The sequence below is a fragment of the Anopheles coustani genome, chromosome 3 (assembly GCF_943734705.1).
Source record: "Anopheles coustani chromosome 3, idAnoCousDA_361_x.2, whole genome shotgun sequence".
NCBI classification, from domain to species: Eukaryota; Metazoa; Arthropoda; class Insecta; order Diptera; family Culicidae; genus Anopheles; species Anopheles coustani.
The window spans coordinates 44,341,218-44,367,314 of NC_071288.1; the positions used below are offsets into that span (position 1 = coordinate 44,341,218).

Sequence of the window (26,097 nt, forward strand, 5' to 3'; positions counted from 1 at the left end):
CGTTTTGCTGGTGCTCGTCCGAAGGGTTTCCTACTCCTACACAAATACAGACGGCACACCTTAACTGGTCAATGGCACACATGAAGGACCGAGCTTGGAATCGATAAGGGCAAAAATGAAAGTAGCTGGCGAGGAGTGCATTTGATTTCTCCAACTTTTTCTAGCTTCTCGGAAGCAAAAACAGCCAGTAGCTGTATGTATTGGTATGTGGGCGATAAAAAAAAACCACTAAATTGTCGTTGAAAGTCCAGCACTAGGGTCGATGATTGGAGCAGAACGTTAGAAACGTCGTTGCATATGTTGCTCGATAAGGGTGTTTTCCTCGTGTCAGGTCGTCCTCCGTGTTCACAAGTTAGTCTCCTTTATGCTGGCGAAGGTAAAATCCATCTAGATGTATCATTTTACAGATGTATCCGTATGCATTCCTAATGTTTGAAAGTGGATCGCAGAAGTTATGAAATAATTTCCGTTACAAAGCGAATGAAAGTGAGTTGCAAGAATGTGTAGCAAATGTGCCGAACAACCAGTGAAAACCGGCAAACTCATTCCATCAACCAACTGACCAAGAAGTAGTGGCAGTGGCGAAATGTGTGTCATTGTGGAAAATAAAACGGAAACAAAACTAATCAATTGCCACCACCGCTAGGCGCCGGAAAGGATGGCACGGAATAGCCGCACTTTGCCTTTTCCTGGGGCTTCTCGCTCCGATAAGGCTTTCCAACAAACGCAGCTCCGATTTCCCAACAGGCACAGCCCGAAACGGTACCGCAAGAAAATAAGAAAACAAGGAACCAAACCGCCGAAACCGAGCGGGGCGTAGCAAAATAAAGAAAAAAACGCAACGGAACAGGCAGAAACCGGGGCTGGGTCGACGTGTGAAACAACGCAGCAAAACGTAAAATAAAAACAGTTTCAGCTGACTCGACATGAAACAGGAAAAATAAAAATAAAATAAAGCAAACAAAAACTGAGCCAAACCCAGATATCTTCTGCGGCCAAATATATTAATGCACATGAAAAATCGGTGAAAATTACCAACGGTTCGTCCGCCGTACCCCCGCCGCTCCGCTCCGTCGAATGTAGGTCGCTGGCCCGCTAGGGATGGAAAATAATTTAAAAAGACGCACCAAACGAGCACTGACAGCGTTGATTTTAGTTTTCCTGGTGGAAAACATTTTTTTTATTTTTACAAGTTGAACCAAACTTTGGCCCACACGGGGGTTTCGGGCACGCGATAGTTTTCCTCGGCGCAACGGGCAGGGAGGGGTGCAACTTTACATGAAAATGAGTTTATCATCCATGATCAACGAAGTACGGTATGTTTTACAGTAAAAATTACACCTTTTTTCGAAATTATAAGCTGCAATGTCGGTGTATAAAGGGTCAAAGTAACGGAATCTCGTTTTATCCACAGCTTTGCAACTCACACTTGAAGCAGAAGGGAGTGATTTAGAAAGGAGCGAAATCAGAAGTTCGTAAATTATTACATGTTTATGTGTTATTTATCAGCAACAAAACTCCCACTAGGTGTAAAAACTTTCATAAGCATAAAAAAGTATGGTAGAATTTACTACTCAAAGACACAACGACGACATAAATTCGACGAATCGCACTTTGATTGATCGCGATAGACAAAAAAGAAACCGTCCAAAACATTTCCAAGCGCCACATCTTCAAGTTTTCTAAGCGGCGTCAATTCTTTCCTCTTGACAAAAAACAATCGTTTTAATCAAATTCTACTTCTTCGAACCCTTGACAAACATGTTTGTAGCATTGGCGTTTTTTTTTTTTTGGTTGTCTTAGCACTTCTTGAAACTAGCGTCGCCACCATCTTCTTGCACAGCGTCTTACCCTCGGAAGAAATTAACGAGCCGTCGTAGAAAATCCACGCAGGGCAAAAGCGAACGAGCCGAGGAGAGCGCGCGCCCATATGCACGTACGCATGGCTAGCAGCATAAGACCTTTCTCCGCTCCTCCCTCCCGTGATCGAGCAGCTCTGAAAATGTGCGTCTTTGTTTGAGCAATGACCTTATTTTTTCAAACGAACGACGAGCGGCAAAGCGTACACTGATGTTTTTCGAAACATGTGATTCATGCATTTATACATCTGATATGATTTTTTTTCTCTACCGTTTCTTGCTGATTTTAGCTCGCAATCTACGATTTGTTTCCACATGTTTTTAATTTGAGCAAGGGTGAGTAAACAAAATGGAAAAAATAGGCTCCAGAAAAACAAAGGCTTGGGGTGTGTCACAAACATGCGTGAAAAACAGAATAAAGTTTCATAGTTCATTATATAGTTTAAAACAAAACTAAAACATGAAGTACGACTTTTCAATGCATTTAACCAACTTGGCTATCACCAACTGCTGATAAACTTTTAGCATTAAATAAATTTAACTTGAAAAATGTTGATGAGAGTTCCCTGTCGTGTCAATCCTGTTACTTTTCGAAGTTTGAACTTCTTGCAAGACCCTCGCCAACAAGGAAACCACTTCCGCCCAAACGACAAACAAAAGTTAACAACATTTACAGAAGCCTTTAAAAAACACTCCACACCCCAACGCAACCAAAGGGTGGGGTTTCCGGAAGAAAGCACTCTAACCTGTGGGGCACCTGAGCACTAAAGGCGGTTGTTTTGACCAACGGTTTGTAGAGTACACTCCTCTCTCTCTCTATCTATCTATAAATGCTTTAGTAGGTCAAGAGCTTGCCCTAATATATCTGCCACCGGCAGCAGAGGAGAACAGATGCAATGGTTAGGACAAGTATAAAGTCTTTCGCGTTCTCGGTCATTCACAACGTTGCGAAGTCAGTCGGCCAGTTTGCGCAGTTATCTTACGGTCCGAAGTGAGCCATAAAGAAGCAACAACGCACACGGCAGCGCTTCTTCCGCGTGTGTGAGAGAGAGCTCGGGGACGTAAACTCGTTAAATTTGTAGCATCTGACCGAGGCAGGCCAAGGAACACGGGTTAAAGTAACTCCGCGCTAAGCCGTACGCCATCCCGTTGGATTTGTTGGTCGAGTTTTGATGGTGTGTGATTCATTAATGTTTTCCTATTTTCAGTTTACGATCAATTTTTCCGAGCATGTCCACTCATCCAGCAGCTCATTGGATCGGAATTAAGATTTTTCATGAGTCTTCGGTACTATTTTGCTGCTGTATTGTGTTTTGTTAAAAGTTTTCAGCTACAGTTGATTAGTTTTGGGTGTACGCTAGTGTGTTTCTCGGCAATGGAGACGTTGAAAACGAACTGACTGACTGGCAGTCAATTACACCACGTTGGAGTGATGACAGTTCCTTGTGAACAAACACAGTTTGTTTTGGTTTTCACGCGTTTTTGTAGCAAAGTTTGAATTTTAATAACTTCTTGTGTTTAATTCAGTACATTAGAAAAGTATAATAAATGGGTTTTATTCGATATTCCGCGAATGGGGCAAGAAAAAGACCATGAAAAACAGAACACAAATTGACGGAGTTGCGTACCGGTACCAAATCGGAGTTGCGTACCGGTTATAAACGAATATAAACAGCCTTAAGTTCGGTGTAACTAAGATGCTTGAAAGTTGACAAATGATAAAAGTTGCCGTATATAATATAAATATTGAGTCTAATATAAATATAACAAACTTAAAAGAAGGATATATGAAGTTCAACCAACCCGCTAGACGTTGATGAGATATATTTGACGCGACTTAAGAACCCCAGTGCGACTGGATAATACACTAGGACATGTGGCCCAGTAAAAAGTGAATAGCCTCGGTTCATCTACATCCTTGGCCGCACCAAGACGAGCTAACACACGTCAGTATTGTCCGCTGATTGAGCGTTTGATTGGCGGCAAACAATCGACGGAACGTAAGAAAAAGCTACCAATTTCCGGACGATGGACATGAAGATATGGGACGGGAAAATATCCCTACCCCTTTCCCGCGTGCCGTGTGTGGACACACTCAATTTGAGATCAATTTTCCTCGGCGTGGGGGAGACGAATTCCATGTGGATTTCGAGCGATCGGGACGGACCTCCACCGGTGGATCGGGCGCGAGTGGATGGGTATTTTTAGACGCTACAAGTGTGTGCTCGATGGTGCTGTTAAACGTCGTCGGGTTAAACCTGCCTCCACACAAGCGTTTCCGAACCGTTCGATAGAGCGGGTTCTACGACCATCGGTGGTATCGGATGTCGTTGCAATTGGCAAACCTCCCCTTTTCCATCCAAGTACCCAGGGGGAGGGAGGGCGGAGATTCAGCAAACACTTGCCTGCTGGCTCACCCTCCCCTCAGTCCCCACTTATCTGTCGCATTCCTTTGAAAGGCGGCGGCATCCGATGCATATTCGGCACGGGTTCGAATGAAGATGAGCATTGCGTTGCGTCACACCAGTGCATAGCACGTTGCATGTTATTTCTCTTGCACGTACTCAAACACACACATACACACAATGATGATGCACGATGGATGTTATTGATGATGCAGTCCAGTGCACGATTGCGAAGGTTAGATAGATAGACGAAAATAAGCGTCACATTCGCTAGCTTGGGCTTGGGCAAACAATTGCAGGGGCAGCAAACAGCACTTGTTGCCACGAGAATGGCGATTACAATCTTCCAGTTATCAGTAGCAGAATGTCGATGGACAAACGCAAGATATAAAAATAGTAATTAAACGTTTGTTCCGCTTTATTTTTTACAAAACAAAATCGTAAGTGGAATCAAACATACAAGGTACAATGTTAAAAGAACTGTAAAACGCCATGAAATCATTATCATAAAAGCGTTTCCCCAACATAGACATACTGTTTTTGGGGAAAAACCATATGATTTTTCATTTATTCTCAAAAAGATAATTAGCATCGATAGAATGAGTGTAGAAGTATCTAATGTTAACTTCCATTTCAATTACTTTTTTTTAGGCTAGTTACTTCTTCTTTTACCAATTTTGTTTTGGAGAACTTATTACAAAAATAATAAAAAAAAACTCCCATTGATAACAACGAAAAGAAATTTGAATTTTAATGATATAAAATTAAATGAGTTCAAAAGATTATTTTTTAAGTTTTGAAATACAATAAATCGTCAACACCCGGTACACACAGTGCGATTTGAGACAAACTTGCACTTGCACTTGAACTCGGTTAAATACGATAATTGACTGTGAATTTTTTGCATTCAGCCATCATATTTCGCACGCTTCAGCAACACGCACAAATATCGAACCATCGGCTTTAAAATGTATTCAAATACATTATTCAACACTTGCGATAATGGCAGAGCGAACCAAAAGATAGTTCAGCATTCCATAACAAACAGTGTGCTTATTTCAGAAATAATGCCGTGATCTAATAAACTGCCGCCGACCGAAAAAGAGCTCAAAACCTGAGTGGCAAAAACACCATCCGCAGTAATTGAATTACTAACGATGATTTAATAGTTTCCACAGTCCACCAACATCTCTCTCCCTCCCTCTTCGCTCCATAGGTTTCCAGGGGCACTTATATATGCGAAAAGTTAAAAACAGGGCCCCGTCGATCGCAGGGAAACGTATGACGGCAACAGTGTCAAGGAAAGGAGTGCTCATCAAGTTCTTTCCGCCGTCGTATGCATTCGAGGAGACCGGTGGGAACACATGCGGGAAGAAGTGTATCGAATGTTCCAGCGAGGACGGGATGAGGTGATTGGGAGTTCTGCTGATAAGGGAAGAAGGGTGAGCAGATTCGAAAACATAAAAAATAGCTCATTCCAGTCCGAAGGTGTGAGTGCGCGATTACTTTTACCCCCGCCGACAAAGTTCGTAACCCCACCCCGCAGGTCCGCCATTTTCGCGTCTCCACCGGACGATGGCGGTGTGATAAGTAGCCGGACCCGTAAAGCGTCGTCGAGTGCCATGAGAGGCTACTTGGTGGTGGTGTTTCGCTTCTAACCGCGAAGACGATGACAACTAACTAATAGGAATTGTGGTATTTTTCTTTCCGTGTTGTTCCACGTCCCTTCCTTGATGATCACTCGGTGAACACTGCAAACGCGAATAGATTCATTGTTGGGCTGGATCTGCATTTTTCCCACGAACAGATAGCATATCATCATTGGGTTATCAGCATCGGGTAAGTCGGTATATTTCGCCACGAGAAAACAGTCAGGCAAAGACTTAATGTTTATTCATTTGCAACTGCATTACGTTGTGGCACACTATTTCGAAGCGAAAATTCATCAGTGTGTTAAAAGTGTAATCAAGTCAATGTTTGAAGTAACCCATTCCAACAATCGTGTTTTCGATATTTTCCAAACGGAAACGAATCGTTCTATCGATTTCCATCGATTTAACCATTTCCCATGCACACATTTTCCAAACGAGCACACTCACAATGGTATGTTCAGGGTACGGACGATACTACGTTGCCCTGTACCATTGTGGTGTTTCCGAACTGGCTTGACTTGGCGAGGCGATTTTCCCTTTTTTTCACAACATGTTTTCCAGCTGAAGTGATGTGGCAACGAACGACTGCACATCAACGAAACCAGTCGGCACAGTTGAAGGTGAAAAGGCTAGTGTGTTTGAAGGTTTAACAAAACGGCTCCATGCACAAAATTACATGCATGTACTTTTGGAACAGCATAATTTTTGGGACATAATGGTTTTGTGGGTAAGCACAACATTTGGCAAGAAAGGAGTTTCTATTGGGGAATTAGATCAACAGGATGGTTGGCATTTTGTCAATTGATTTTGTGGGATTTGTTCTGTGAAAAATTATGAACAAGGATCAACTCGAGAAGCGGATTGATCTTTCCGTTTTCATGTGCTTTCCTCTTTTTTTTCTCCTCTGGCACTTGACGTACATGCCAAGCCTTGGTTCTTAGCGCGCAAGCAGCAATGTGAAGTCGTGATAATTTCGTCATCGTGAGAAAATCACAGTGTTTGTTCTCACATCCTAGCTTCACACTCCTTCTCTCACAGAACACCACGGCAGCATGGATTGTTTTTTTCTTCTCAACATCCGTAGTGCGTTTTGATACTGGCTATCTCTTTTGTTTCCCTACTCGCAGAGCCCATAGTGTTCGGAGAGAAACGGGCAACCATTCTACTCTAATGCGTAATTTATTATCACAAAATCATCCGTCTTCGGACGGACGAGTTTCGAAGCGGTGCAGTCATGGGAAAATCGCCCGAAGACAACTCGAGAGTCCCTGAAAGAAAAAAGCGGCTCATCACATCGCAGAAATGGGCGCCAACATTCTAGTCTTTCAGTTCTTAATGTGATTCTTATTGTTTCAAGCAACCAAGTCGTGATGGAAAACTCTCGACATTGCTCGATACAGCATTTCATAAAATACTTAAAAAGAAAGGACATGTCAAAGAGATATTGCGAAATGTTTTAAAAAGGCACACACATTATTTTTTTTAGCCCAAAATCTTAATCGATCGGATGATTTCTCAACAGCTCATATAAATTCTCAGTAAGAAGGAAAACTACTTCCAACAGAATCAGTAGTTTTTCGCGTGGACAAAGCAGAACTGGTCCATTTCCACCCGCCCGACCAAGGTACTTCCTCTGCCGGTCCACATCATCATCGTGGAAAGCATCTGACAGCTCCCAAACTCACTTACTCCCTCACTCGCTCACTCACTTACACGCCTTATGATTCTCTTTCTCTCGCTCTTGCCGCAGCGTACTGCTCTGGTGACGCCATTTTGAATGTAGTCCTGTGAGGCAGTGAGAGCGTGAGCAACGGGAAAAAGTGAACGAATCTAGCTCATCCTAGCTGCGTGAGCTAGCAAATGAGACGAGAGTATTGAAAAATGGCTGTTTGTGCTCAGCTGAAAAATGTTCTAGTGGAGTTTGCAACGGAACTGATAATGTGCTAGGGCTACTTACTTATTATTTTCATTGCCCCCATGACGGGACAATTTTGCTGTTTGTTACCCTCCGCAAAAGAGGTAGTCCTGGGCCGACCGCTCATGTCTCCGTCGTCGTTTGATGGCTCCGTTTTTCCGACTTTTTAACCGCTGGCTCACACTCCCACGCACTTTTCAACCAACTCGCTCACCACTCTCGCGCTCTCGCCCTCGCTTCTCACGCACGAACCGTTCTCACTGCTTTCGCTTCTTCTCACCACACACTGCACAGCATTCACACCAACACACACGCACGCACACCAGAGATTGTCGCTGCGCTGCTGCTGTTACGAAGGGATTCCACCGCGTTTGCGTTCACGTCGGCCGTCGCCAGTGACCAGCACGCACATCAAATCGTGCGTGCAGATGTGGGCACGCGGGCTGCACACGGATCGTTCGCCGTGACCGGACTGCTGGGGCCTGGGAGAACCCTGGGTACGATAAACTGGAGCACCTTGCGGAAGCAACGAAGCGGAGCAGCAGAGAGAGGAGGCTCGTCTTCAAGCAGCAACGAGCCTTTGTTGGACCGTATACACGGGTGTTCGTATCAGTGCAGCATCGATCATTCACAAGCAGAATCTCGTTTTCGAGCACTTTTCTGACAGGCACCTGCCAGCACTTGCCAGTAGTGCAGTGCTGTCACCAGCCCTCGCCGTGCCCCAAAACGTCGTTAGGAAAATTTAGTGACGACGCACACGTTCTCCGAATGCACACGCCTCCACCGAACACAGTCACACGCCAGCAGGGTCCTGACGTTTCAGACAAGGATAGAGCGATTCAACTTCTTTTTTTCGCGTGATAGGTTTCGAGCTCCTTTTCGAGCACGAGCACGAACACATACACACACACACGCGCACCTAGCACAGCACTTTTTCACGGTTTCTCAACACAGCAGGCTCCGGGTGGCACTCGAGTGTGAATTGCGTACGTTTTCCCCGCAACGCAGTGCTGCTAGGGGGCACAGGGCGGATGATCACGAAAATGCACGAACTGTAAGATACGCACAGGTTGCGGTCAAAATATTCATCCAGTCGATCGTTGCTGGTCGCTTGATAGAATGGTGGAAAGAAACGAATCGCGTGGCGATCTATCCTCAGCAGGCAACGGGCGTCGGCGACGGTAGCCCGATCGATTCACAACACAGTTTCGCTTTCCGCACTGATTCACGAAATACACACTCGCTGCTAGAAGAAAGAAAAGAGATTCCTGGTGACCAAAACCATCACGCCCCGATGGACTGAAATTTCCTCGACAAAGTAAAACCGACTGTGTGCCAGACCGTGCACGACGACGACTTCGCCTTCTATGCCAGAGCTGCTGTCAAATGTGACATCGCGAGATAACTGCTCACGTAGAAAATCGTTGTTCAACACCAGCTTGGTGAGCAGATCGTCTCTCCGCGGGATAGATCGTGCTCACAACCCTTTCCTTACTAGAGCCAACCGAAATTACATCGTTGACGTGACAATTGCAGTAAAAGTGTGAATTCTTGTAAATACAATCATTATTCAATGGAAAGGAATTTCTCCTGAATCACAGATTAGTTAATTTTCAGACGTTCTACTAACAATCGCTCCGCCGAATAATTCTTTCTCTCACTCTCTATCTTTCTCTGTCTAAATCCAACAGAAAATCTCCTCTCACTTCACTCGCTCAATTTTTCCTTCCTGTCAAACCATCTTCGTAATTGAACGTCGAATACGTGTGAAAATTCATTAAATGCCAATCAATGGGATTTAACTGTCCCGTTGCTAGTACAGGTAGGCAAATTCCTTTATGCCGTAAAAAGGGTTTACATTATCAATGAAAATTGGTGGCACAATCGAACTAACTTATAAGGGAAAAATTTACTCTCTCACGCACACTCTCACTCATTGCCTTTTACTTATCGACTCGAACACACCAACACATTGTACCATTTGCTCAAGCGGAATGATGGTTTCCCGAAAATGCGTATCGTTTTTACGATTTTTTGCTCTAGCTTCCTCTGCAGGTCCCGCTGCAGAGGAGTTTCCCTATTAATTCCGTAGCAATGCGTCGTAGAGCCCTGGTTTCAGGCACAACTGGAACGACCAGACAAAAGCAGCGCATGTTTTACACTGAAATTTTGATCTAGGTTGCCACCGTTTTTCGATTAGCAAAATCCCTAATTGCACTGCCACCAAAGTATGCTTCGGTCGAAGAGGGTCTTCCACTGCAGGTTTGAGTTCAGATGGAACTTTGTTCGAATCACCACGATGGCACGATATAGGCGAAGCGAAGATACACCATAGCTCCTGTGATTAAAACAGCATCGTTACAAAGAGTAACTAACCAGCGAAACGAAACGGAATGAAATCTTGCTGCTGGCTGCTTTAAGCTGACGATGTCGATGATGATGTTCGAGGTTCACAGTGAAAATTTTTAACGCTGCCTACAGCTTAGTATCCGGGAGTGGATTCTAGACGCGTCGACCTGAGTCGGCTAGCTAAATTTGCTATCGGAAACACGCAGGACACCGAAAAACGAATAATTAAACTTTTTTCACACCAGGCAGCCGTATCGCACGTCCGACCAAAATTCAGCACACTTAGCACTAGTGTTGGCAGAATCGGGATTCGGAAGATTTGAAGATTCGATCCCTAGAGGGATTCCAAAGATTCGAATCCCATTTGACGGATTCCAAAGATTCGAATCCCATCTGACGGATTCTAACGATTTGATTCGATTAGGATTCGTATCAGATTTGATAGGTTTGGGACTCGATTTGATTCGATTCTGACTTGTTCCTAAGCTGTTTGAATCGACTCACAATGATTTGTGTCGAATTAGTCACATAAATAGTCGATCTAGAGATTTCCTGACTAGTCGATCTAAAGAGAGAAAAATTCTTGGAACCTATTTTTTACGAAGAAATACAGTAGAATGTCCATTATCCGAGTTGTTTTACCCAACCAAACCCATTTCATCAGGACCAGACCATTTTTACCGAATTCTGAATCGGATTCTGGGGATTCAGATTAGGATAAACAATTTCCAGACCGACATTGATTTGTTTACATGATGATGATGATGTTGATGATGATGATGATGATGAGTCCCACCGCCTACCCCTACATAGGTTTGAGAGGGACGAAAGTATCTTGCGATATTAAATATAAATCATCAAACGAGAGGGGGCATTGGGGTAATACTCTCCAGAACAATCGCATACAACTCTGCTCCATTCATACAACGGTCGCCATCGATTGCACAAGGGGGTACATCTTAGATTTCCCAACTAGCAAAAGGAGACCACTTTCCGGAGTAGGGCAGGTATTTTCGCACAGTTTTGGTTAACACCGCTATTAATGGTTGATAGTGTGCACAGCTATTAATGGTTGATAGTGTGGAGAAATCCACCAGTACTACTTAAAGGACCTCATCTTGTTCCTTCCATATAACGGCCCCGAGCAATCACCTCGAAAGGCAAATCGCCGAGTCCCCCAAGGTTAACGGGGCACCACTTTCCGGAGTGTAAGAGGATATTTCTGCTCTGTTTGTAGTTCCCCCCGCCAATTACCATTGGTTGATAATGTGGTGCTACTATCAAAAACAGAAAGGGTCCCAACTACATCGAGATGTGTAGATACTATTAGATCTTTTCGTACAGCCATTACCACCAATTGTCCGCATTTACGCGCGCGTGTCTCAAAACTATGTAGACTCATTCATTCTATTAAGTTTAATAAGATAATAAAAATAAAAAGTCCCTGCGCAATACTACGGGCTCAAAAACTACAACATTTACTAAATACATTGCAAGCACAGCGTCAGACTACCCGCTTTACGTATACGGCGCATAGGCGTTTGAACTCCCTAAGATTTCACGCTTGTTTAATCTCTCTCGGCATCCTGTTGTACCATTGTACTCCTTTGCAAAACAACGGGGCATTTCCAGACAGATTCTGGCATTTCCAGACAGATAGCCGGGAAGTCTCGGCTCACCGGCATTAAGAGTGTGAGTCCTAACTACTATTCTTTCCCCCAAATACGTTGGTACCAGGCCTTTTAACATTTTGTACACAAAGACCACAGTTCCAAAGGAACACTATCCACTGCTTGGACTGTTCCGACTGTTTCTTGGATTGGGATTCGGATTCGAAGATCCGGATCTCAGAATGGATTTGAATCGAAAGATTCGAATCCCTGTAGGGATTCAGTTTTCCCATCACTACTTAGCACTACTTTGATCGAGCATGGAACCAAAGGGCTGCATTGTACAAGTCGAGTACCACGGGTGTTTGACAATTCGCCATTTTGAGTTCTACTTGACAACCGTAGGGAACTTTTGCTTGCGAATTTTGCTCACACAAGGAACAAACAGGTGCATTTAATAATTTAAAAAATCCTAAAAATTTACGAAATTTATTATTCATTGCTTTACATCGCATTCCTTACAGATTACAGCAATTATTTGCAATAAGAATACACCTAAGCAAGCCGCTTTGTGCAGCAGTTAATTTTCAGGTTTGCTATAAGTGTAAACGTCATGAAACATGCTTGAAAAAAAACATCCCATTACAGTTTACTTTATAGCACATGTTTCAAGTTTAAAACGTACGTTATATTAAAAATATTTCATAAATATGTTTCGAGCATTGTGTTCTTTCGCAAATAAGTATAAAGTCATCAAACTTATTTTGTGTGTTGGTTTATTTTTCCTGATTCCTGATTCGTTCACGTAGGAGCTAGATGGGTACTTAGTATAATAGAGTGTTTTTGTTATCGTTTTGTTCATCGTTCTCCTTTCCAACAGCCAATAAACCATCATTGCAAAACAAGCGAACACGATCTAATGGTTTGTTTCGTTTCGTCCACGCCACGCTATTGTATGATTTTTATCTGGCATAAAATGTATTTCCTTTCAAATGCCATACATCAAACTAATACGATTGTGGTCTCCACATCTACTTCACACTTCGGTAAACCTGGTGCGCGATACAACAACGCAACAATGAACCCTACCGTATTTTTCTTATCAATGGCAAAGTTTATACTGGGTTGGAAATTTAGGAGTGAAAAAAGGAAGTAAATCTTGCCTGCCAATATCTACACAATCGAAAACAACATTCTTCCATAGTTTTAAAAAGGAAACGAATCATTCGCTGCTTAAATACCTCAAATCAGGCCCTAAAACAATATTCCATTACGAACAAGCTTACATCCGGCGAACGAAAAAGAAAACCATGCGATGTTCCTGCTCATTATCCCGAGCTTAATGCCCGAGCCCTACCATATCTCTGCTGCGCTACCGAAAAAGATCGCTTACGTTATGTCCTTAGGTGTTAAAATTTTGTATAATATTGATTTGGTTTGGTTAATAACATTCCATTTGTTCGTTTTTAATAGCCCATATGTGTATGATAAAATTTAGCGCGTAATTGTTGTTTTTTGATTCTGTTTCAGTGTTGCTGGTTTGTAGTTGTGTCCCGTAGTGTACATTGCTCAGCGTTCAGTAGCTAGAGATGTTTAAAATACTGTATCATTTTATGCCCGGTAGTGATTTGTTTTAGAATATTTCACTCGTTTACATTAACAAAGGGCAGGGGGTTTTCTTTCCGTTTCAACAGGGAGTTTGGAAATCAATCCCTGGAACGGGGCAGGATTCCTACTATGAAATCTAAAAGCATTAGACATACGACTTTCCAGATACAAAACATAATCTGTAAAAATGAATGCTAATACCTAACACGTCTCAGAACAACTAATGGAATTGAAACTTTTGGCTTGAAATGTTAAGTTTTTCATAATAGAATAATAAAGAGTGTCCGTTAAAGATTAATTGATCTCTTATAATGTCCAAAGGTCGATATCAATTTTTGATTTTGGTTTTTCTGATTTTCCGCATAACTTTTCCCTGTTTGGTACAGCTACCAAATATTGTTTCGTTCCACGGTCAGCTAGCAGGAACCGAAATATTTTTGTCGTGTTTTTCTATGCCTCGGTGATGGTATCCAGGGGCTGAGTATATTATTTGTATGCTCGTTCTTTAATATTCACTCCACCTCGCACCTATAGGTATTTTGTGTTTTGCGACTGCCCTAGCGTACGCTTCAATAGTATAATGAGTCGTTTAAATAATAAGGTACTGTATACGCTTATAACCTGACTTATAACAATTAGTCTCTTATACTACGCTTTTCTCCTACACTTAGTTCACTTTGTATATATATTTTTTTATATAGTTGTATGTATATAATCATATATAATATGTGTTTCATGTTTGTATACCTAGCGAATCTTCCTCCGTTCCGTACATCAACTTTTTCAGGTGCGCACCACACCGGCATCGCGGCCACGCACCTTTGCATATTATAGTTAACGTCATTATCCTCCCAAACCGATCAGCAGCTTTTTGTTGATTCTTACTTCTAAACTTCAAATTTCTACAAGGACACTATCGTATATGTTGTTTCTCCTAGGTGTTGAACCATCCCCCCATAATGGCCACCACTTGCACTGCCACCGCACCAGCGTACAATAATCAATATCAAATGCAGTTCTAATGACTTTTTTAATAATCGTTCGAGCGACAGATTAATTTTTGCACATTTTCTCATTGCGTACACTTTCATCCATGCAGTTTGCAACTGACCAAGTTTTGTGTGTTAGTTGTTGTGGCAGACTCTTCGGTCTTGTTGTGCTTTAAGTCTTCAAGCTGCACCCATTGGCGAATGCCAGCTTTTCTTAAATCCTTCTTTCTTCCGATACTTTCCGGGAGGGCTTTCCGTATTCCCCTGAACGCGCCGGATTGTCTTGTAAAAATGATATTTTGCTCGCGCGCAATCTGCTGTTTCGTGCACAAAGTGTGTTTTAAAAACTCAATCAATTTAGAACTTGAAGTGAAAGCGATGCCGTGCGGAATATTAGTGTACTTACAAAGCCACTTCTAGAGGTATTCTAACGTGTATGTACAAATAAAATTAATAACAGGCCAGCCAAATAAAATAAAACAACAAATATTTAAATAGTGCACCATTGGCGGTAGGAAGAAAGGAACGATAAAGAGCAAACACGGACTGTACACACTGAACGGGGGTTTAAATAAAGACGAAACGGAAAATGATTCTAAAAGGCAAAACTAATTAAAATAAAAGTCGTCGATAAATAGTCTCCGCGCGATTCAAGACTAGACCGGATATGGATCAATTGGTGCGCATTCGAAGTAAAGATATGTACTTTCTAACTGTTTCGTTTTCCAACACTCCATGTGTTTTCATCTTGACGATACTGGTACTTTACCCGAGCCGATCCACGATGTCTTTACGGCGGCGTAAGGTCTGCTACCCTTTACGAATTGACTGAACTAACCCATGTTGGCACCGACCGTAGGAGTGGTTGTGGATGCTAGAATTGTTCCCGGTGTTTCTGGTTTCGGCAGGGTGCCACTGTTGCCCGGCTTGCCTTTAGTGCACCGTCTGTAGCTACGGTGCACACAGTCCCACCTTCACTAGGATGTGGATTTGAGCAGCCGCTTCAGGCGAAACTCGTACACACGCTGACAGTACATGACCAGCTCGGCCGCCACGTTCGATGGCGGAAGGCGAGGATTTTCGCGCCGCAGCGGTGGTACGATCGACGGCTGTTCGTCGATGTTTTCCTCCGCTCCCTTTAGCTGACGCCGGAACCTGTTTGGTCGAATGAGGGGGGAAGAAAAATAAGATTAGTTTTATTAAAACCATCCATCAGCCATCCGGATACCGTTTCGCGGTTACACTTACCGACAGTACTCACTGAACGTGAGCACGTAGCACTTGTCCTCTATGCAGGCGACGCTGTTGTGGTCCTTGTGGCGCGAAGCAAACACCTCATCCGGCCCGTCCGTACGCTGGCGGCCCTGTTCCGTGTGCTCCGGACGATAGTACCAGAGTAGTGACATCATCATCTCCCCTGGAAGGTGAAACAAAAAGAAAGTGTTCAAAAATGTTGCAATAGAATAGGTCCTATTCAATAGGATATCGGTTTTTGGGAAATATGTTTCTTACCATCTTCGGGATTCTCCCACAGATGTGCCACTTTGGCCACGTAGGGTAGTTCCGCCCGTTTAGTATTGCCCGCCCGCAGCAGGACGCAATCACGCGGCCTTATAATGTCACCCACGGAATGTCGCATTGCTGGATAGCACGTCCGTAGTACCGGAGGATCGTCACTCTGTTTAAACAAGACGCAACACGGATTAGCATCTTTGAACACACACTTGACACAATTGAAACATGTTTGTGGAACTTTTTGTAGTACAAGTACAAATATTACAATTGCATTTCAATATGAAATTATCCATAATGATTAAAGTTGTTAATATTAAAAACGTAGCTCATAGTTGATTTAGCCCAACGAAAAAGATCATTAACATTTAAAATTCGTATTTTTCGATTTGTCACGTTGTGTATAACTTTTTATGAATTTACTATTTGCTTGGAAACGTTATTTTAAAATAAACTAAGCCAACAAGTGTAACCTTTAGGACGAGTATGTTAATGCTCAAAACTGACCACAAAGATTTCATTCCGCTAGTCGATTCATATTTACTGTTCATCGGTTTGGTAATACAGTCCTATTTACACTTACACAACGTAAGAAGGTACATTCCTATTTTGAATTACAAATGTTAATACAGTTCTTTCTGAGATTTTTTTGGCTTTTTGATAAATTAATTCAATCTAATTTAAGTGCAATTTGGTTTGGCTTAAGAATGCAAGGCATCCTAGATCTGCTCGTTACTCACATTTAAAAACACCTTCCCTTGGAACGGCTGCCCCTCCCAGGTCCAACCGTTGCTCCAGCGTGGAATACTGTTGCACTTCCTTGGCACGATCAGCTCCTCCAGGTCGGCCGTTGCCCCGCGATGTGACGGACGGTGCCGCTTCTTGGTGCTAAACTTCTTCGACTTAGACTTCGAGCGCGAACGGCGTCGCTTGACCGACCGACTAGTGGCACGCTTCTGCACGAACTCTTCCTCCTCCTCGAGATCCTCCTCGTCGTCGTCGTCGTCGCCGTAGTCCAGCAGGATCGGAGGCAGTACAGGCTGCCTCTCAGCTGCAGGCACATACTGTTGCGTTAATACTGGCGGCGGAAGCAGTATCTGCGCTTCCATTGGTGGTGTTGGTGGCGTCGGTTGCCGCAACTGGTCCAACTGATGCTGCTGCTGCTGTTCATCCTCCTGATCGTCGTCCATGAACGGTTCCATACCCTCCGGAGGTTCCAGCTCGCTGCCCTCTTTACCCTCGGCGATGACGGCCTGCAGCGGTGCATCGTCCAACGTGATCTGGTCACCGATCGTGCACTGCTGGTCGTCGGAAGGATTATTCTTATCCACCACGGCACTGTTGTTGTTGTTGTTATTGTGGCGTGTTACTAGAACACTCGTGTCAACACTCGCCACATCGTCCTCCACCAGCATCGTGGCCGCATCATCAAAATCTGTTTCACGATCGTCGATCACCGATGAGTGATCCATCAGCGTGCCACCGCTTTCATCCAGTAGACTACTACCTTTCGGGTGCTGATCTTCCTCGGTTTCCCGGGGTCCCATCGGCTCCTCGCCGGTGGCTAACATTGACCCATGGTTGCTGGTTGGCGGGGGGATCGGTGTGGAAGTGGCCCGCTGATACATCGTATCCAGTTCCTCGGTAGGTGGTTCAACTGCTGCATTCGTTTTGTTCACTTTGGCTCGCTTCCGGCTCCTTCCGTGTTCTTCACCGTCATCTTGTGCTTTTTGTTTTTTCTTCTTCGATGATTCCTTCGACGAGGACTTCTTTTTACCCTTCACCTCGGCGTTTGCGGCACTTTCCGTTCCGTCCGCTGTAGGAACCTTTTTCGACGCTTTGGACTTGGATTTCTTCTTTTCAGCAGGTCGCTCTTCTACCGCCTCGGAAGGAACTGTAGGGACGTCCGCCAGTTTGGAACTGCCCTTTTTCTTAGCTTTGTTCGTAGCTGGACAGCCTTCCGATGTGGTGCTGACCGGTGTGCGACTCTGTTCGGAGTGTGACCGACCTTCTTGCTGTTGCTGCTGCTTGAGCTTTTTCAACCACGCCCGAGAGTGTTGCTTCGGGTCGGTCGAAGCGATAAGAATTTCCGGCTCGGAAAAGTATCCCCGGGCGACGAGATCGATCGTACGGTCAACGTTTGAGAGGTGTGTCTGCGTGGCGGTTGGTTCCGTGGCGTCGGTGGTAGTGGCTTTCTCAGCGACATCTGAAACTACCGGATGTTGTTCGACGGAAAAATTCTGTTGCAGATCGGGCAACACATTTGCGAACGGCGACGTTTCCTGCTTTTGCTCGTCGATCACAAGGCCTACGCTGCTATTCAAGGGTGACTTAGGTTTCTCGCCTTGTTCGTCTCGCCTCTCATACGTCTCCTCTGTCGAAGGAGCCGGGTCCGGTGACTTGAGTGGCCGCTTCCGAACGGTGCGACGCACCGGCACGAAGGTTACCTTCGAACGCCCGAGCAACCGTCCTCGCAGTGACGGTGGCAATCGTTTGAGCGATTCGATGCTCGCACGGAACACGCGGTGGACGCGCTTTACGAACTTGCGTGGCCTACGGGGTGCTGCCGAAGCTGGTGGTGGCGGTGGTGTCAGTGACTTATTCCGGGCCAACCCCACCGTCGATCGCCGTTGCTTGTCGCGTGGTGTTACAATCGCCGTCGTCGTCGTCGTCGTCGTCGTCAGCAGTTTCCTGGCACATCCGGAACCCTTCCGATGCGCACCATCGGTGGCCAGCTTCGTAGTGCCGGAGCGTTTCTTGCCGGACACCTTACGGTTGGTAACTTTCGGCGTCCCCGTCCCTCGTTGCCGTTGCTGCTGCTCGGCCAGCACCTTCCTCTGCTCTTCCAGTTCCACATGCTCCACATCCTCTTCCCCATCGCCCTCGGCATTTTCCTCCTCCTCCTCCTCCTCATCGTCATCCTCCTCGTCCTCCTCTTCCTCCTCATCGTCGACTTCTTCTTCCTCCTCCTCCTCCTCCTCTTCATCGACTTCTTCCTCATCTTCGCTCAGTTCGATCGCCTCTATGCACTCCACCGCTTCGCGCAACTCCCCGCCCTCGTCGGCTGTGGTGCTGTTTGTACGTTTGATCAGATTCTTATAGCTATTGGGAGGCGACTGCTTGGGGGTCGGTTTCTTGCACGCCACCAGCAGCGGTCTTCGTTTTACGGTTGACGCCGGGATGGATACCGGTGACGCTGGATCGGCAGAGTGCTGTTGCGGCTCGTCGTCACCACCATCATCCGCGCGTGATTGTACTTTTGCATCGTGTTCGTTTGAGTTCGCATCGGCACTAGGGATCGCTAGACTATCGCTAAGACTAAGACTATTATCACTACTGCTGCTGTCCCTAGGCTGCTGCTGTTGCTGAATTGTGCCACCGCTGCTGGTGCTGTTGGTGGTGGTAGAGGAGATGGCTTTTGAGGAAGCGACTCGAGCGACCATTGACGCTTCCGTCGTGAGCACGAGCTCCGTCAAAAGGCTTTTGCTGTCCGGCGAAAGGAGGAGGTTGCTTGCATCTTCATCCGTGTCGTCGATCGGCAGTCCTGTGGTCACCTGCGGTGGGTGAGGTTGTTGCTGCTCTTCCGGCGACAGAATGTTCATCGGGTATTGCGAATGCACATGATGAGCGTAATGCGTCGGTGGCCCATGCAGAATCTTTGTACTGGCACTGTGGTGGTGAAGATGGGGTGGATGATGCATGCCAACCTGCTGGAGGTGGTGCAAAGATGGTGGTGCTGGTGGCCCCAGCTGTAAGTGATGCTGATGGTGAAGGTAGGTCACATCCACCGGGTCGCTTTTGGGAGGTTTCTCCTCGTCGCGATCCTTCTTGATCACGATTGACTCATCGAGCAGGTCAGGTGTCATCGCGGGGCCAGTCTCTTCAAAATTTTCCTTCTTACAAACCGCCCCACCACCACCTCCATCACCCACCAGCCCTATATCCAGCTTAAACTCTTCGATCTCCTGCTTCACCACTGCATTCGGGGGAATGTTCGTAACGGCTTTGGGGATCATCTTCTCCTCGCCACCGATCTTACTCTCGCGAGCCTTCCGTTCACCATCCCGCGCGATTACCGGGGGTTGCATCGCCTCCCCCGGTACCCCCGGGGGAATGCTTAAACCCGTCGATCCGCGGGCCGGGCTTTTGGAAAGTTCGGACGTTTCTAGCAGCGCCATCTTGCCGGCGATCGCGTACGGAGGCGGCAGTGGAGCACTGCCCAGTTTTCCACCGTCGGCCCCGCGTGCAACCTCAGGTTCCTCTTTCAGCTCGGTAAGCTTCGGATGGTGATAGTAGCCCATCGCCGCGTGGTGGTAATGATGGTGGTGGTACGGACTCCCGTAGTGGACCGGGGTCGAGAGCAGTTCGGGTGAGCTTTCTGGTTTGATTAGTTGCTCCGTTTTGTAGCATATCTTCGACGGATGATGGGGCGGCGGCGGTGGCGGTTGTTGCTGCTGGTGTTGCAGGTGATGGTGATGGTAGTGGTGGTCAGCACTGCTGGCCGTCGTTACCACTCCGGGAGGGATGGTGGGATGCGTGGTCGTCACCGTTACAACGGACGGGGCTACCGTCGTTGATGCAACGGCTGCAGGGGTTTCCGCAGGTTGTGGCACGGGCGGCCTCGGATACTGGTGGTGAAGGTGATGCGGATGGTAGTACGGATGGTGATGGTGGCCACCGAGATGGTGGTAGCTGTGCACCGGATCCGCCGTTGCGGAGGACTCCGATGAGACGGTGATCGGCGTGTGAATGTCCAGCGGTGCCGGAGCCGGTGACGCCGACGAGGACGCCGAGGACGAGCTGGACGAAATCGTGATCGGTTCCGTGCTCATGTTGGTGCTCGTTTGGCTTTGTACCATATGGGTGTTGTTTTTGTTGTTGTTGGTGGTGGCTACTGGGCCCTTACTGGCCTTGATACCAATAAGGGACCCAGCATTGACGTTTTTTGGACACGTCTGGCAACAGTTGGTGGTGTAGGGCCCATCTATCGGGTATGGAAAGAGAGAAATGGTTGAGAAAACACAAGTTAATTTAATATAATCCAGAAACAAAACGAAGAGGTTGCTGATGGTTGTTCCATGACTTCCACCGGTAAACAAACTACCACAAGACACTAAAAAGGTAGGGCAAAAGTCAATAAAATGTGCTACAGTTAGTGATAAATATCACATCCATGAAACGCAGGAAGAGGTACCACACTGCAGAACAACGAAGCACATGAAAAAGGCTTATTTGCAACATATTTTGATAGATCTAGCCAAAATTACTTCCCAAGAAACAATATTCTTCAGTTTATAATAGAATGTCTCACGTGATTTTAAAAGAAAATAAATGAACTGGGGCGGTTTTCATAGGTACAACAAACGATCTCAACTTAATAAAATATCTAAGGTAAATAAGAAATATTCTTATTAAAGGTTTTGATAGTAGTGCTCTCGATTCTTAATAACTCGAATATTAGGATCAATGGACACACTTTCTTTCTTGAACACACAAAAAAGCTCCTGCGCTAAGAAAAATTTAGAAATATATCTTGAAAATGGTCTGCTTTGTGTTGATTGCTTTACTGATTCTGATTTCAACTGACACAGTTATAATAAACATGATCGCGTTATAAAATCAAGTGATGCTGTTGGAATATCATGTGCTGCAGTTGGAATAAATGCTGCTACTGTTATGATGTCATCTGAAAATCCCAGTATGTTGAAAACAACATAAAAATTGATCGAATTGCAACTAATTAAATGTTTTAAAAAGCTTAACGATAAAATTCCAAATATTTTATCTTTTTCTTTAACTTTACTGTTTCGAAAGTTGATGAAGTCCATTCAAAAGGAAACTGTTTTGAAAACCTCAAGAAGTCATCGTTAAAGGTATCATCTGTAAACAGTAAACGAAAGGGATCGTAGAACCAAAGTACTCCATTCCAATGGACTGTCCCCGTTGTGGCATGTCCAAGATAAAAACAACACCAGAATAAGAAACACGCAGTTGCAAACACGCCCTTGGCAGTAACAAAAAACCGAAAAAAGGGAGTTGGTAAACATGGTGACATACTCGGAGGCCTCGTGTTGGTGATGGTGTTGGTGGTGGTGGTGGTGGTGTTGGTGGGTGACGAGTGCGCGGTCATACATTGGCTTACCCAAGAAAGGCGGCGGGTGTGGCAGGTTGCGCGGGTAGCACTGGCCGCCGGAACCTGGCCCCGGACTGCCGTAGCCCGGGTACGCCGGGTACGGGTAGTGCTCGAGGTGCTGCGGACCCTGGGGTGGGCCGGCCGGAACGAGCTGGGCACCGGCCGGTGGTGGCGGTGGCTGCGGTACGGGGGCCCCGCCCGGTGGCGCCTGCTCGTACAGATGCTCGGGACCGGGTGCCGGACCCGGGTAGTAGCGCCGGCTGGCGGCCGGATAGTACTGTGGCGGAGCGAACTTCGGATAGTAGTGGGCCGCTGGGTAGGCGTGCGTGTAGTACATCTCCGGCGGATGCGGATGGGGTGGCGGGGGCGCTCCGTACGGCGAGGGTGCGTAGTAGCTCTGGGGCAGGTAGGCGGGCGGGCAGTGCATCTGCATGGGCCGCCCGTACAGGTTGGCCGGAGGACCGCCGGCTGCCGGGCCGTACCGGGATGCGGCGGCGGCGTAGGCTGCGGCCTGCTGTTGCTGTTGCTGCTGCTGCTGCTGCTGTTGGTGCTGGCTAGAGCGTGGCGTTAGGTCACCACCTGCAAAGATGGAACGAAAACAACGATCTGCATCAGCTGCGGCTGCTGCGGCTGCTGCTGTTGCCGGGGCGGGCCGGTAGGGGTGGAAGGCCATCGCCATGGCGTCGGTGGGGGGCACCGAGGGCCGGCCGGGCGTACCTGTCAGCAGCACGTCGCTGTCGGTGCTGTCGGCCGTGGAGGAGGCCGGGGGTTGCTGCGGGCCGGGCAGGGGCGAGCCACCGTCCGGACCGCTCTTGCCGAGCAGTCCGCCTAGCCCCGGTCCATGCTGGGAGGTGGGCGGCTGCGGCAGAATGTGCGGCGATATCAGCGGTCCAATCGGTTGATAGTAACCTGCAATGAAGGAAGAAGAAGAAAAGAGGTCTCTTAGTATTGCACGGTTATTCACAATTTAGCACGTCGTTAAACTTTACTGTCCATATACAATTTATTTTTTTTTTAAATGACAATTAAAGACTTCTTTTGTTTGAAGCTTTAAGAGGCTTTTTTAAAAGGTAGAACAACGATTTCTTAGTGGAAGTTTAAATGATATTCCTGCAACAGATAATGACTTAGGGCAGAAGAAAAACATAGTTTTTGATAGCGCTAGCACATGAAATAAAAACCTATCCAAATTGATAAATAAACCGCAATCAAAACAGTGAAACGAAAAATTAATTTAAAATAGACAGCTTTCATAATCGAATGATGCTAATTTTAATTCACTTTCTGCTTTCTAAAACACCTGTTTTGAGTACTTTAGAAAGAATCGTAAAACACTCGTTACAATAAATCTGCAGCGGCTTAGCAAAACTTAAGAACCACATGAGACTTCAGCACATTGCACATATGGCAGCATTCCGTTCCTTACTTTGCGGTATCAAAACGGTTATCAATTTCTTGGAAACGGCGGCGATCCATCGCCGATCGGATCGGCGACGATAGCCTTCCTTTATTCCGATAACTGGACTCCAAATGCTTCAAAATTTACCAGGAAAAACGATAATATATCACACTTTCTACAGAATAAAACTATCTCATGTTGACACTGATAAAGGTATAACCAGATAGTAACTTGCAGATTTTGACTTCAAGTCCAAGGGAATTGTGAAATTCGAGTTAACACCATTGAGGGAACGCTTGAGGGTCGATGTTCTAACCGGTGTCCTTGACGTGTATTTGCTTGAAAGTAAAATTAATAATTAAATCATCTTCGTTATAAATAACCCCTTCGCTCAGGAACTGACAGTATTTGATGTTTATTAAATGTTTTGTTTTATGTTTTTCACCACTTTTTTTTGCGATTGTGATGATACATTTTGGCTTTATTATTAGATTTGGGTGCCGCCAACAGCCACAACTTTAGTTCCCAATACGACACGCATGCCTTTTCCGCAATGGGAAAACCAACCAAATAGAAACACAAGGGGGAATTGAAAACTCGCACCAAACGAGAGCTCGATTCGTTCCGGCTTAATGCGGTGTAAAATCTGTTCCATAACACATAAAATATTCATTTGCCTTCGCCGGAGGGAGCAATGGTGTTGGGAAAACTGGGCCCCTTCCCCTACAAGTGTTGGGTGTAAATCAGCGTGCGTATGGCACGTCGAGCGGGTGTCATTTAACACAATTTACACCCTCCCTTTCCAGGGCCGTGCGGAATTTGGGAATTGGAAAACACACACACACAGGCACATGCACCTATTCCCTGTTTTGATTCCCGGATACGTCAACAACGAAGGGCTGGTCGGTTTTCGAGTGGTTGGGGTGACGGGGGGTGAGTGGAAAACATTAACGCACCAGCCACAAACCGGAATAGCCCCTTTTTCCGGCGATAAGCGAATTGTGCGACATTTCATTACAAATCATCAATAATTATTTACTTTGACATTTTTGTGATGCAATCAATTTGATTAATTCTTTCAATGACATAACATAAGGCTGATTTCACTATTACAAGAGATTATCTAACATTTCATAACATAAAACGAATCCTTTTTCTCCTTGTGAAAGGACATTACAAAGGACGCTTTGAAATCGATCGAAACCGAAAAGGTTGAAAAGCCGGTTGTGGTGGGGCAAAAGCATCCCAAAATTATATTATTAATTTCCGCATTCTAAAACCACTACCGCCCTTCCCAAAACCAATCTAAGCCGATTGACAACATAATGGTACCCTTTTTCATAACACGTCCCTGGGCAGAGGTCCTTAGAGAAATCCTTTACCACCGCACCGCGCTCGAGAGGATACCTATTCAAATTCGAAACGTTTTGCCATATCAGCCCACCAACTCGAAAGGAAGCCCGGCAAATGGCTTCGCCGGTGGAAGGCTCATAAAATTAAAGGAAAATGATTTTGCGGGCGTTTTCCGCTGCCGGTCTTTTCCGGTGCGGGAGAGTTTTCCACCGTGGTGTGGAGGGGACCGAGTGTTGCGAGTTCATAAAACACGCAACACCCAAAAGACGGTGGGAAAGTGTCCCCCTGGCGGAATCGGTTGTGCCGAGTGGAAAACGGTTGGTCCTACAAAAACAAGAAAAACTCCCTAAAGCCTTCGGGAAGAGTCTAAAATTAGCTTTCAACTATTCAACCGGGAAACCCTGGAGTCGTTTAGACACAAACGGGGGACAATCAGCGGCGCTCACACTATGGCAAGCAGAAGGGTCGACCCGTCGTAAAAATGTCGGGAAATGCCCGGAATACCGAATCTTCCCATTTCTCCCCCCACACGAACGCAGTGGAAAGCGTGCTTTTTTTACGAATACATTTATCAACAGGCATTCCTGCAGTGTTTTGTTTCATGTAGCATGTTTCAGATGCTGTTGGCTGGAAAGTCGAAATCGTTTTCCGTCCGTTTTTCTAACCTTCGGTGGAAATTTCCACACATCATGACAGCTTCTTCACGGCCTTGTTTTGCCAGCGGACCTCTTCGTCCGTCGGGAACACAGTTTTTCCCGTCTTGCCCATGGAAATCCATACACCATCGGGCGCGGTCTGGTCTGGCAGTCTTCAAAAACATACCGTTGTCTATGGTTGTCGTTGTTTGTAGTCACCATTTTATCGCTCGCGGTTCGGTCTCGGCAGGGCTCGGTTTTCCGACTTCACTGACTTGTGCATGTTTGTGGAGTGGAAAAAGCGAAAAAAGGCAACAGTCTTTTTTACCGTTTCGTTTTTATGCCTCCGTCCGGTCGAGCCCTTCGTTACTGTCACTTGACAAGGGTTTCGTTGTCTCGGAGTATTGCTCGTTACGCGTACGAGTACGGACGGCAAGTAGGGAAATTGAGCAAGGAATACACAGAATGCGGCGCATTTGGGATTTTTCTTAACCGCTAGCCGAAGCGTTGATAATGATGTTTAGGTTTTAATTTGTTTTTTATCAAATTTCTTCCCAGGGTTTTCCACAACCAGAAGTTTCTTACAGTGCTCATCATCGCGTTTAGTTTTTATCTTATAAACACTTCCAACGTAGTAATCGAATCGAATCAATCAAACGTTAAATAATATGCTAATGT

General features: G+C 45.7%; 1 protein-coding gene across 1 annotated transcript in view; it reads right to left on the reverse strand.

Annotated features, from left to right (window-relative positions):
* Positions 1-12,566: 12,566 nt before the first annotated feature.
* The window catches only part of LOC131261878 (uncharacterized), a 199,487-nt gene continuing 185,956 nt past the window's right edge, over positions 12,567-26,097 (reverse strand). Inside the window, exons 9-14 of the mRNA XM_058263731.1 lie at positions 22,042-22,941; positions 20,411-20,883; positions 16,640-20,350; positions 15,900-16,065; positions 15,636-15,804; positions 12,567-15,542 (exon numbers count right to left, since the gene is read on the reverse strand). Coding sequence (XP_058119714.1) covers positions 15,365-15,542; positions 15,636-15,804; positions 15,900-16,065; positions 16,640-20,350; positions 20,411-20,883; positions 22,042-22,941 — 5,597 coding nt within the window. The 3' untranslated portion in view covers positions 12,567-15,364. The remainder of the gene's footprint in view (positions 15,543-15,635; positions 15,805-15,899; positions 16,066-16,639; positions 20,351-20,410; positions 20,884-22,041; positions 22,942-26,097) is intronic.